This window comes from Protopterus annectens, chromosome 2.part1 (assembly GCF_019279795.1).
Source record: "Protopterus annectens isolate FY-2018-M chromosome 2.part1, PAN1.0, whole genome shotgun sequence".
NCBI lineage: Eukaryota > Metazoa > Chordata > Ceratodontiformes > Protopteridae > Protopterus > Protopterus annectens.
The window spans coordinates 177,798,281-177,811,537 of NC_056729.1; the positions used below are offsets into that span (position 1 = coordinate 177,798,281).

General features: G+C 42.8%; 1 protein-coding gene across 1 annotated transcript in view; it reads left to right on the forward strand.

Moving 5' to 3' along the window:
- Window positions 1-13,257, forward strand: part of ARAP2 (ArfGAP with RhoGAP domain, ankyrin repeat and PH domain 2) — a 2,678,178-nt gene that overhangs the window by 2,459,803 nt on the left and 205,118 nt on the right. Inside the window, exon 30 of the mRNA XM_044062089.1 lies at window positions 506-541. Within this exon, the coding sequence (XP_043918024.1) occupies window positions 506-541 (36 nt within the window). The remainder of the gene's footprint in view (window positions 1-505; window positions 542-13,257) is intronic.

Below are 13,257 nucleotides of genomic sequence, written 5' to 3' on the forward strand. Positions count from 1 at the left end.
TTACAGTTATTCTTTCACAATGCTGCAGTGCTAAAAAGGGCTGCATTTCATGTTGAAGTTTGAGCCAATACTGTTTTAAGAATACACTCACCATTGAAAACATTTTCCACCTATCATATAGTATCGGGATCGTCTTTACAACCCCTTGTAGCATTAGAAAGAACCTTCAGAGAAAAACTGTCAGTCCGCTGTGCAAACTGTTTAATAGATTATTTTGTACTAGAACAGAAGAAAATCCTATAGTTTATTCTGCCGTATTCTTGCAGTAGGGGTCACTGTGGATTAAAGAATAGAAATCTTGCTGAGTTGTAAGTGTGACCTCTAGAGAGAAAGAAAGAAGGAAAGAAAATATTTCAATGAAGCGCAGAGGGAAAATGATTGCAGCAAGTTGTGGGTTTAAATATTTCTTTTGTCTGACATTAAAGGTAGAAATGAAATGCAAATCATGTACCAGTTTTTTGTTGTGCAAGCATTCATCTTAATGCAACTGTTTTCTTTTTTCCAGTTGGGGCCTCACACTTTTCAGTGAAAAGCAGCAATGGTAAGTTAGAATATAAGCTTTCCACATTGATCTTTATCAGTAAAGTTAATGTAGCTTTCTTTGGACACAATGAGGTAAAAGATTTAATGCATAATAGTGTACCTTTTGCATGTAACAAGGAAAAAAATCTTCACAATTTCAAACCAGAACATTATCCTATGCAGCTGCCTTTTCAAAATGACTTGGTAAATTGTATAGCACATTTTATGGCGAGCTAGCATAAGGAATAATAACACTGCATACTTTTTCTGAAAAATACAGCTTCTGTTTTTGTACTTATCATATAGAAAAGGAAAGGGAGACTGTGTTTGTTTGAAATACAGCAAATTGCTTTATTTCTAACATGAATAGTTTTCCCCTTAATAGCTTAGTGGTTCACCCTTTTGGAGCAAATATAGCACTTTTCCATGTCAGACACCCGACACTTTGGGTGCTTATTTGTCCATCAGTCATTCATCAGTGTCTCCGCTGCTGACTCCTCTTTGTTTAGCCAAAGAATGCCCAAACCCATACAGCTGGTATATATATATATATATATATATATATATATATATATATATATATATATATATCTATGTTGTTATTCCCAACTGGAAGTTCCATACATTCAGTATAAAGATGCTGTCATAATTCTGTACTACACCATTTTAATTATGCCTATCAAATCCACAACTCAAACTGAAAGAATTAGCTAACACCCCATGTTCCCAAATGCAGGAGCCTTTCTCCTCTGTCAACTTTTCCACAAGTCATACTGACCACAGTAGCTTTCTTAGGTCTTTGCTGTGGTGTCTGAATAACCAATGAACCATTTGTCTCGGCTGCCACTCTCTGCATTTGTCAAAATATGCGAGTCTTTTCAAAGTTCAGTGCATGGGTGAAACAAATCATGGTTTTTCCCTTATGTCAGGATGGGTGTGGGAAAAACATGCTGATATATGAGTAGTGTATACTTCTATAGTTCTTAAAAGAGAGAAGTATGAAAATTGTCTGGAGACAGGAGTTTCCTTTACAACTTATTTCTCAGCTAGCAATCCAGCAGTTTTGTCTGTCAGCACCATGTTTCCTTATGGCCAAGTCTGGTGTCTATTGTTTAGGGTTAATTGCATGCGGCATCTCCTCAGCCTTCAGACTATTTCCTGCTATGATTGAACAGACCTTCTTGAAATGAAATAATATTTCACTTTTATTGTTATTGCATATATATATATATATGAATATATACATACTTTTTGTAAAGTTCTTTTATTTTCTGAGCTAATTACAGAGGTATAAAGTACCATAGTTTGTGTGTGTTTGTGTAGGCAGTTAAGAAAAGCCTGTCAGTCAGCATGCCTTTTGATGATAGAAATACGTTAACAGTCACTGCTAACAATTAAAGGTACCAGATTTACTTATGGCTGGTACAGATAATATATTTACATGAAGCCTAAGTGGGTATCATATCAATGGGATTAAGACAGTCACTGCCGACAGATAAGAAGTGATCATTACAATTTCATAACACATGTTTAGAAAATTATTTTATAACTAGGTATGTTGAACAAGAAGGTTTTTTTTTTCAGATGCTGCCTTTCAATCAAATAATTCATTGTTGATATCTGATGCATATACAAGGCATGTGCTTATTCCTATGTGTGTATCATATGCATCTAAGCATTCAACGTGAACTACTACTGTTCATTTTGAGTCAATGTTGTTGTTGCACCGAAAGCCTGCAGTTTCATTTTTTCCTTTACTTTTATAATGAATGCTGACATTTGTTTTTTTACATTTCTGGTCAGCTTGCAGTCTCTGTAGCAGTTACTGTAGACTACTGTGTGTTTTTCAGGCCTTTTGCTTTAGTCATAGTGGCAGCAAGCTTGGGGTATTATCAGTGCTGGTCTAAATTAATCTTCTGTAACTTAACACTGCTAGCAACATACCATGTGTCCAGCCAGAGTACCCATTTGTGAGCTACATATGCACAATATCAGTTTCCCCCTCAGATATATAGTAATTACATGAGTCCCATTAGGCCTCATTGTTTTATGCACCCTAAGTTTATGGATTTTTTCCTGTAGTTATCTATGTGTACCCCCCCTTCTTTTGGTCATTGCTATTGATTATATGTGTTGAAAGGTCCAGATGAAAGTACAAGGAATCCACTACTGGCAACTTTTGTTGAAACATCCTTCCAGAAAAATCCAAGGACATCAGCTGTGATGCTCAGAACACTGAGGCAGAATATCCAAATATGGACAAATATATATGTATCCCAAGGCTGAAGCGCCTGAAGATTATTCTCCTTATTCTGATATATAGTGATTGCAGTGTTAGTATATGTATTAACACATGAATTATCTGTGAGACATTATTACATAAGTTAGAAACTACCCTTCCCTTAGTGTCATTAATTAATGTTATATTCTGTTGTTCGGAGTTTAAGATGCAAAAATGAAAGAATGTTTCAGTATATCTGTAGATGTCCTTCTATTCCAATGTTGCAGTATTCACTAATGGATTTACCCTTCTTCCCATCAGCTTGTTCGGCCAGATTTCCAAAGCTTTTTTTAGTCCCTGTTGGTGCATCGGATGTTTGACGTGTAAGCTGGTATGTGGGCCATAAAAGTGACGTCTGCATGCACCATTACTCAGAACTTTTCAGCCACCAGCCTTACTCCAGGTGTTCCTGCTACTTGTGGACATCGGATCAATTTTGCATTAAAATAAGTACCCCGTTGGGGATTTTCTTCAGTCCTTTTGTAATTTATATAGTCTGTTAATGTCCAGTAAGAGCAACTGTGGTCACCAGATTCCCCACAAAGACACCAACAACCGGTGTCTTTTTGTTTGGGTAGGGAACACGATTATAAAAGCTGCATCATTTGTAAGTCATTTGTCCCTAACACCCTTCATCGTCGACTTCAGGCCCTTGACCTATACCTCGAAAACCAGCATTTTAGGTAGATTGCTCTTGGAATGGAAGCCGCTACCGATGCCCTATCCAAACCACCTAGGAAGAGGACCAAGCCCACGAGGCCATCCACATCCACTGTGACTGACTCTGCCAATTACCAGCCTGTAGCCACCGTTAGCTTGGCCGAGGAACCGGCGTCTGCCACAGAGGATAAAGCGGGTACCTACCAGGAGGCCGCAAAATCCAGAGTGGACGACACGTCCAGGGAGGATATCCTGGCACCTGATTCAAATGCCAGGGGGGAACCAGCTGCTGAGATGGGCACTTCGGAGCAGGCCTCTGCCGTTCCTTCTATTTCTTGAAAGGCTGACTGACAGCCAGACGCCGGTTAGGCCTGCAAAGAAAAAAACAAAATACAAAGCATGTCGCTTCAACCCATGAGGGCCTGCCAGACTGGCAGGCCTTCAGTCAGAGTCTCCACAGTGCCTTCCTGGCCCTTAGGCCTATGCCTGACCTCCCTGATGTTGCTCCACCTCTTCTTAGTCCCAGGCCTATTCAGCCAAAGACTGCTCTTAGCCATCCTGCTGAAGAAGAAATCTCCGACTCTTCAGATGACTCCTCATCCTGCTCTTCCAAATATCTTCCCCTCTTGGGTATAGATCCCCAAAAGAAGCCTCTGCTGACCTGACTCCTGTGTGGAAGACATTACCTTTGGGGACACGGTCAATCTTATGAGGGAACATTTTAAATGGGATTACTCAGACATGTCTGAGCAATAGAATAGATTCTATGACTTAATCCAGATGGAATCTCAACCCGGCTCCTATTCCTCCTGCCCAGCCTGCCTTCTTGGATGCTTTTGTAGCAGCATGTATAAACCCTAACTCCCAGCCACCTGCCCCTAGAAGGGCAGACCAGTTGTATAGAGTACCTGATGCAGACAAATTTATTTTCAAATGCCCGCCAGCTAACCCAGTAACCATTTATTTTGCCACTGACAGGGCTACCATACTTCTCCCCACTACCAATGTCCTGCTTGCAGATAAAGACAGCAAGGCCATGGAGAGGTGGGGACAAAGATATACACTTCAGCTACTCTAGCCTTTAGGTCTACAAATTACCAGTCACACAAGACCAAATACTCCTTGGCCTTACTGGACAAAGCTTCTAAGGAACTTAATGAGATCCCTGACTGCTCTGTAAAAGCATTCCTGTCTTCCTTGCTTGGGCTTATCTCCCAAGTCAATAAACATTCCCTATGGTATGCATGTGATGCAGCAGAGGTCTCTGCCAGGTCAGCTGCATCTGCCTCTGTATTGAGGAGATAATCTTGTCTGCGTCTTCAGCCTTTACCAGATTACTTTAAGGCCAAACTCTTGGAAGCTCCTTTGGATCACACTGCCCTTTTCGGCTCCAATGTAGCTGATCTCTTGAAGTCGCTTAAGCAAAAAGGGAAAGAGCTCCAGGATTCAAAGCATCTTCTTGTCTCTCCAATCCCACAATTTCAAAGAAACTACCCGGTCATGACACAGTTTATCAGGAAGACTTCTAAGCCCTCTGCCCCCTCCAGATCTAGAAGATCACACATGAGGCACACTACTCAGCCTAGGACACCTCATGCCTCTGCCCAGAGATCTCCCTTTCCAGAAAGAGCAGGCAGCATCTGACTGCCTGCCTCCATTTCCACCCCCTCCTCCCACCATACCTTTATCCTCCTGCCTCTCTTACTGCCTCACTGCATGGGCCCTAGTGACATCCAACAAATGTTTTTTTTTCTGTCCTGAAGGAGGGTTACTTCATGTCATGGATGTCCCTCCCCCCAAAACTTCCTATTTCACTACCTCCACCCTCTCAATGGTCCCTCCTCCCTCAGGTTCTAAACAGCCTGCTGCTCCAAGGCACCATAGAACTCACCCCCCCCCTTCTGCTCGAGGGAGAGGCTCTACTCCAGAATTTTTCTGGTGCTCAGGAAGGAGGGACCATGGAGACCCATCCTAGACCTTTATCGCCTCAACCCATTCCTGAAGGTTCCTTCCTTCAGGATGATAACACTACCCATTCTTTTTCCTCTCATCCTTCCCCAGGCCTTCATGGTGACCTTGGACATCAAAGAAGCCTATCTACGTATTCCAATAAAACCGTCCTGCCGAAAATTCTTCAGGTTCAAAGCAGGCCCCTTGCATTTTCAGGTTTGTGCCTTGCCCTTTGGACTCTCCACTGCTCCAAGGGTATTTACAAAATGCCTAGCCCCAGTCATTCCTTACTGCAGAATAAGAGGCATGCAAATTTTCCCATACCTAGACAATCTGCTCATTCAAGCAGCAGACAGACAAGCCCTCCTGGTCCACACAGAGGACCTCCTGCAGTCCTTAGGTTTCCTCTTAAACTTCACCAAATCCAGTCTAAATCATACACAAGACATTGTCTTCCTACGATGCAGAAGCAGATCAGACATCAGGATGGCCTTCCAACCTCAGGAAAAAGTGCTTTCCCTGACCAAACACCCTCAATTTGCCCTCCTTACACCTACCCTGAATGCAAGGGAATTCCTCAAACTTCTTGGCCACATGGCTGCCACAATTCCCATGCTGCCACTGGCAAGATTACACATGTGAAAAATGCAGTGGTATCTTCGCTCAATATGGACCCAGCATTCTCACCCCCTAGAGTTCAGAATCCCACTTCTACCCTGCCTCCACCAAGAGCTAAATTGGTGGATGACCCAGGTGACCTTAAACCTGGGTCTCCCTCTACAATCCCCCCCCCCTTTCTCAGATCATGCACACAGATGCCTCAGGTCTGGGCTGGGGAGCAATGTTAGACACGAAGAAAGTGCAAGGTTTGTGGAAAAACAAACACAAACAATGGCATATCAACATCAAAGAAATGTCAGCCATACTTATGACTCTGCAGGCCTTTCTACCTTTCCTCAGACAGGGCATTCTGAAGATCTTCACAGACAACACCACAGTGATGTGGTAATTGAACAAGCAAGGAGGGACCAAGTCCTACCTCCTCTGCAGACTAGCCATACAGGAATGGGAACTAGCTGTCTCCCAGAGGATCTCCCTACAGGCAGCCTACATATACCGTCCCAACAAAATTACCAGACAGACTCCTTAAGCAGAACCTCCTCAGACAGTCATGAATGGATGCTGTCAAGGGAGGTATTCCTAAAGCTGATCCACAGGTGGGGTATTCCACAGATAGACATGCTCACCTCCTCCACAAACAGGCAACTCCAGAGCTATTGCTGCAGAACTTACGACTCGAAGGCTTTTCAAACAGATGCCTTCTTAATGTCCTGGAAGGGGAAATTCCTGTACACTTCTCTCCCCTTCCCTCTGATACAGAGAATCCTACTGAAAATTCAGCAGGTCTCACCAAATATCTTGTTGATGACACCCTTTTGGCCAAGGCAGCATGGGTTCCCCCTACTTCTTCATCTATCCAAGGGCAATCAACACAAGTTACCTCCCTCAGTGGATCTAGTCACACTGCACCAAGGCATACAGATTCATCCACAGTGGAGATCCCTACACCTCTCCCTGTGGCTGATAGGATTCTGATTCCTTTCAGGTACCTATACAACAAGGACCTGCTCTCAGTCCTGCACGAGGCCAAGAAACCAAACACAAGGAAATCCTATCTCTCTAAATGGAGAAGGTTTTCTATCTGGTGTCAGAAAAGACAGAGCCACTGGACAGCGACCTGCCTCTAATTCTGTCTTACCTGTGTGAACTGCTAAAGACAGGCATGTCCTTACTCATCCTTAAAAGCACACCTATCAGCCATTTCTGCCTGCCTGTCTATGGAGCCCCCACTTGCTTCCAGCCAAACTATTCCTAAAAGTTGTTTTGCACCTAAGACCCTCTAGGAAACCAACTCCTCCTTCTTAGGATCTGAAAAACTCACTCAGCCACCCTTTGAACCAGCTGGTAAGGCTGACTTGAAGTTTGCAGTTCAAAAACAGTATGGCTAGTAGCCTTAACATCAAGTCACGAGGGTCTAAGAACTCCAAGCCCTCATGTCTAGTCCACCCTTCCTAGTTTTTCACATGGACACGGTCACTCTCAGGATTAATCCCTCCTTCACCCCTAAGGTTGTTAATGACCTCTCCCTAAATCAGGCTATTTATATGCTCACCTTCTTTCCTAACCCTCAGGGAGACTATGAGAGAGTCCTTCACTCCCTGGATGTACACAGGCAACTCCATTTCTACTTGCATAAGACCAAACTTATATGCAGATCAGACCAGCTATTTGTTTCCTTCCACCCCAGGGCTTTGGGGAAAGCTGTAGGAAAACAAACCATTTCTTCTTGGATTGCTAGGGCCATCTCCTTTTGTTACTCTCATCATGGAAAGACACATAACTGGCAACATCACAGCCCATTCCACAAGGGCCATGGCTTCCTCTAGAGACTTCTTTAAAGTCTAGATATTAACTCCTTTCTGGAAGCTGCTACTTGGTCATCTGTGCACATCTTCACCAGACACTACAAGCTGGACCACATTTCCAGAACCACAGCAGGATTTGCCAGGGCTATCTTGCATGGGTTCCTGGAATCCTCATCCAGGCCACCACCCAGCCAGCAGTGAGCTTTTGTACTCACCCACTAGTGAATACTGCAACACTGGAATAGAAGGACTTAGGAACGTTGTGTAAATGTTTGCCATAACCATACATGTCCTTTTCTTCCATGTTGCAGTATTCCTTCCCTCACTCCATTCCTCTGTTCTCCTTGCACTTGCTCTCCTCGACTCCTACTCAAGCTATGCTACTAAAACTGGCTCCATCTGGGGCTTCTTGGTTCTGAGGACTGGTGCGCGCAGACATTACTTTTATGGCCCATGTACCAGCCTACACGTCAGATGTCCGACGCACCGACAGAGACTGAAAATCTTTGGAAACCTGGGCGAACAAGCTGATGGGAAGAAGGGTAAACCCACTAGTGAATACTGCAACATGGAAGAGAAGGACATCTATGGTTATGGTAAGATTTTACACAACTTTCCTGTCTTTCTACTTAACATGTTGGTTTGTGTTTTTTAAAGATTACTTTATAGGTATTCTTTCACAATGCTGCAGTGCCAAAAAGAGCTGCACTTCACCATTTCAAGGGACATGGCCTTCGAGATTAGGGGTGCAGGTGAATGAAGGCCCCCAGTAAAAATGCTTAAAGAACATTACACTATGTCTCAATATTTATTGTTTTTACATGGCAATCAAACCTTTATCTCTTTCGTTTCATTACTTACCACTGTGGGTCTTGCACTTGTGCGAGAGAGAGACGTCGTTCCTTTATCTTTCCTCTAAAAACTTGAGCAAAATTGTTTGTTTAGTAGCATCCTTTTCTCCCTTGCTTCATCCCTCTTCCCCTTTTATGTAATTGCATTATTTCTAATTTCTTAGAGACACTTGCCTTCTTCTCCTCCTGAAGCTAGAACTTTCCTTTCCTTACTGTATTAATTGCTTCCTGCTGCTTTTACTGATATTGTTATTGCTTTTTATTTTTTGTATCCACATGCTTCCTAAATGATGTCAGTGTCGACTTATGTCAAGCATCACCTTGCCTGTGTCTCTGGAGTGTCTCCTTTTGTAATTTATTGATTGATTTTAAACAATGCTTCTATAGTGTCATTTCTAATGTATATGTATTCTACTTTCACCTTTACAACCATTTGGTCTGAAAGCTTCAGTTATTTCTTTGGCAGGATTCTTTAAACGAGTTAATAATTAACTCACTAACACCTGGGGGCTGTCAGTTAATGGAGTGCCAGTGTCCTGATGGAAGCAGGTTGCACAGTACTTTCTTGAAATTCAAAATCAACAATAATACAAATGTAAGGAAAAGCTCTTCACTTTAAAAAGAAAAGCAGCTTGTTCTGCAGTACCTTTTTCAGTTAATATAGGGACATACAAAAACTGGGTAGGTGATCATGGGAACCATAAGATTCCTAGCTATATATGTATAGGTAGATACATTTAAAAGTTCTTGCCAACCTTTTCAAGCACTTAATAATTCTCATCTGCCAAACTGATCAGGGCCATACTGCTAAACCTGGTGTAAATTTACATCTACCCATCCAGTCATTGAGATTTTCCTTAAAGTAATCCAAGTCATATTTTTTATCCATAATGGTAATTTATGTCATAGGCTGTGTATACTGTGAGTTCAGAGCATGTACCTGTAGTGAGTCTTGTTTATTTATTATTATAAATTTAGATTCTTAATATGGATGTTTGGTTTTGCAAAGAAATAGGAAATCAGAGGGGATTGGGCCTTTCATGGCTCGAAAAGTAAAACAGACTTCACCTCAAAGCAGGGAGGCTGTAAGGAAGGTCTTGCTAATCTATTGCGATAGTTGAAAGATTTAAGGTCCTTCTCTGCACTATATTTCTTTGGGAATTAACTTGGCAATATGGAAGCATTTCTTGACTGTGGTGGAAAGGTAGTTGAATGAGAGAGGAGAGAGATGTCCATATAATTTCCTAGTTCTCATATGACTAGTTCTTTCTAAAGAGGAGTAACACTTGTATGAGATGAGAGTTGCTGTTTTTTTGCCAAACATTGTTGTGCTATTCTTTTCTGTGTTTGGCTTAAGACCATCTTTGGTACAACAGTGAGTATTCCAGCCTTTTCTGGAGTTTAGTATCAGGTAGTCTGCTTGTTTTAATCAGAAAATCTGGTTAACCACCCTTCTGGGATATTGGCTTGGATGTTTGTAAAACAAACACCAAACAGGAGAGGGCCCATCACTATGGTATCCCACTTGTTACAATTTTACATTCATTGAGGGTACCAGCAACTTTCACAAATTGAGATCTGTTGGACAACCAATTAAAAATCTAACACCTAGCTCAGGGACTTACACTATGTGCATTTTTTTCTAATTTTTCTTTAATACTCCTGTTCGATTCAAGGCTGGAGTGCCTTCTGTGTGGAGTCTGCATGTCCTCCCCACAGTCGAGTGGCCTATGAAATTCATGCGTGAATGGGCAAGCCTTCGCTGAAGGTTGGACATTGGGCTGGCAACTCTGCACCATAAAAAAATCTACTGCCAATCATTAGCAGACTGGAGTTCCACTGTGGCAACCCCTAACTGGGAAAAGCTGAAAAGACAAACAAACTAGCATGTGGAATGGTGTAGCTTCAAAAGTCTTGGCCAGGGTGAGAAAAGCAGTGTGCACTGAGGGACAGCTATCTACAGCCTTTTTAACCTTTTCAAAGAAATTTAGTAGGGGTCAGGAAACAGGACCTTCCCTTTACAAAGCCAAACTGATTTGGGCCTATATCAGTTGGCTATGTCTGCAGGAATGCATTCTACTATAATGTAGTCCATAGGTTTGCATACAATGCAGACGAGGCTTATAGGCCTATAATTAGCTGTAGAGCAGGGACATCCTTGTGTTTTTCACATTTAAACTGCTTATGAATAGCACTGAGTACTACAAAGTCTAAACTGTGATCAAAGTTAACAAACTTTACAATAAGAGGAGAAAGCTATTACATGATAGAACAAAATCCATAAAAGTCACCCTGATCATTATTAGTAAAAAAATACGAGCACTCATAAAATCAACTAAGGCCAATTTTGAGAGAAAAATTGCCATGGATTCAAAGGACAATCATAAGGCCTTTTTCAGCTATGTTAGGAACCTGGGTGGAAACTCCCAGATATGCTCAGAATTAGTCCAAAATGATACAAAAATCACTGAACCCACAGACATTGCCAACATACTGGCAGACAGGTTCAGTGCAAACTTCACCCTCTCCCCTAAAGGAGAGATAACTATCCCAGCCAGTGTAGCCTCCCGGACATCTCAAATGCGCAGGTGAAAGCTGCTCTCTCTAAAGCTAAAAACACAGCATCAATGGGACGGATGGTGTCCCCGGCTGTGTGCTACGAGCTAAATGAGAAAGGCAGCTGTTTAATCTCAGCCTTACCACAGGATACGTGCCCAAGGGTGGCGTCGGCAACTGTGGTCCCACTCCACAAAGCGGTGCCTCCTCGGACCCTGGTAATTACCGCCCCATAAGCTACAAGTCTAGTCTGCAAAGCTATGGAGGATCATAATGGAGCTCATAAACAAAGATATAGGGGACTTGCAGACATTGGACCCGACCCAGTTTAGCTTTGTCAAGGGAAGATCATGCCTTTTGAACTTGGTTGACTTCTTGAAACAGTCACCAAGGCCATTGATGAGGAAAGGCAGTCCATACAGCCTACCTTGACCTTGCAAAGGCTTTCGACACAATACCCCAAACTACCAGCTTAAATGTAAACCCATATGTCACAAGATGGGTTGCAAACTGGCTTAAGGACAGAACCCACAGGGTTAGAGTTGCTGGCGTGTCAGACTCCAAGCCGGTCACAAGTGGTGTCCTTGGCCCCTATTGTTTGGCATCTACTTCTCAAGTACAGGCCAACATGGGAGGACTTTGGCTGACAAAGTTTGCAGGCGACTGCAAACTGGGCGCCATAGTGGAAAGTACATCGGACGGCGGATATCCTTCAGAAGGGACTCCAGATAGCTGGTGCCAGAGCCATGGCCTGAAGTTAAGCGCCAAAAATGTATAGTCATACCCTTCGGGAAAAACAAGGTAACCCCAAGCTACCATATAGGTGGCAATCCACTAAGCACAGAAGAGGTTATCAGGGACCTGGGGACCCAGGTTGACAGTGGCCTTTCTTTTAACACTCACATTGCTAAAGTGGTTAGAAAGACCTTCTACATTGTTCACCTGATCATGAAGGGATTCACATCCAGATCTAGTGAGGTCATTGTTCCACTGTACTCTTCACTTATCAGACCAATGATCGAGTACAATGCCCCATTCGGGATGTATCTCACCCGACATCTGCAGCAATTGGAGAGACCCCAAAGTTCCTCACCAAAGGATAAAGGGACTCCAAAATCTGTCATATGCTGCCATATTGAAGAAACTCCAGCTCTATTCAGTCGCATACCGTCTGCTCAGAGGTGACATGTGCCTGACATACAAGGCCATGTCCAACCCGGAATTAATGGACATGCTCCACCTCAAAAAATCCAAATCCACCAAAACCACTAGAGCAAGCGACTTAAACCTTGGATATAAATAGGATGTGCTGGAGGGATAGATTTATCACTCAGAGACTCCCTATGCTGTGGAATAAAATCCCGGTCCATGTGAGGCAGAGCACCTCGCTGACTCTGTTCAAGAGAAATCTAGACCTGTGGATGGGAGATCGTAGGTTTACCCTGGGAATCATCTCTGTGTCACTGCTGGACAGAGGCACAACAAACTAATGGGCACAGTATTTTTTCATATAAGGGGTGGCGTTAATAATTTGGGCTAGGCTTATAAATGCCTTAGGGCAGATAGCCTAGTATAAACCTATGAACCTATGAACCTATAAGACACACTATAACAAAAGCAGTGATGATGTCCGCTGTTCAAGAGCTGTAGGTATAAATGAAGTTCACACAATTAGTACTACAGGAGTGAAGTTCTAAACAGTGCAATCAGCACTCTTGATTTGAATGAGTCAACCACACTCTTTCTGATCACAATCTCGAAGGTTTTCCCATTTCAGAAATGAGATCCTGTGTCTCACCCAGTTGGGAAATCAGGTCCAGCATTGCTGTCTGTCTTAGAAGAGTCTGTCCTAGTTTCTGCGTGTGCCGCACTGCATATCATGCATCATGAATCGCCTCACTGTTACTGTGGTAGCCAAGGTGTTTGAAACATTAGACATATGAAGGTACACATCAGTACTGGTAGCCTTTTTCTATCATTCTTTGTATTCTATGTTACGTGCTGTTTTTTC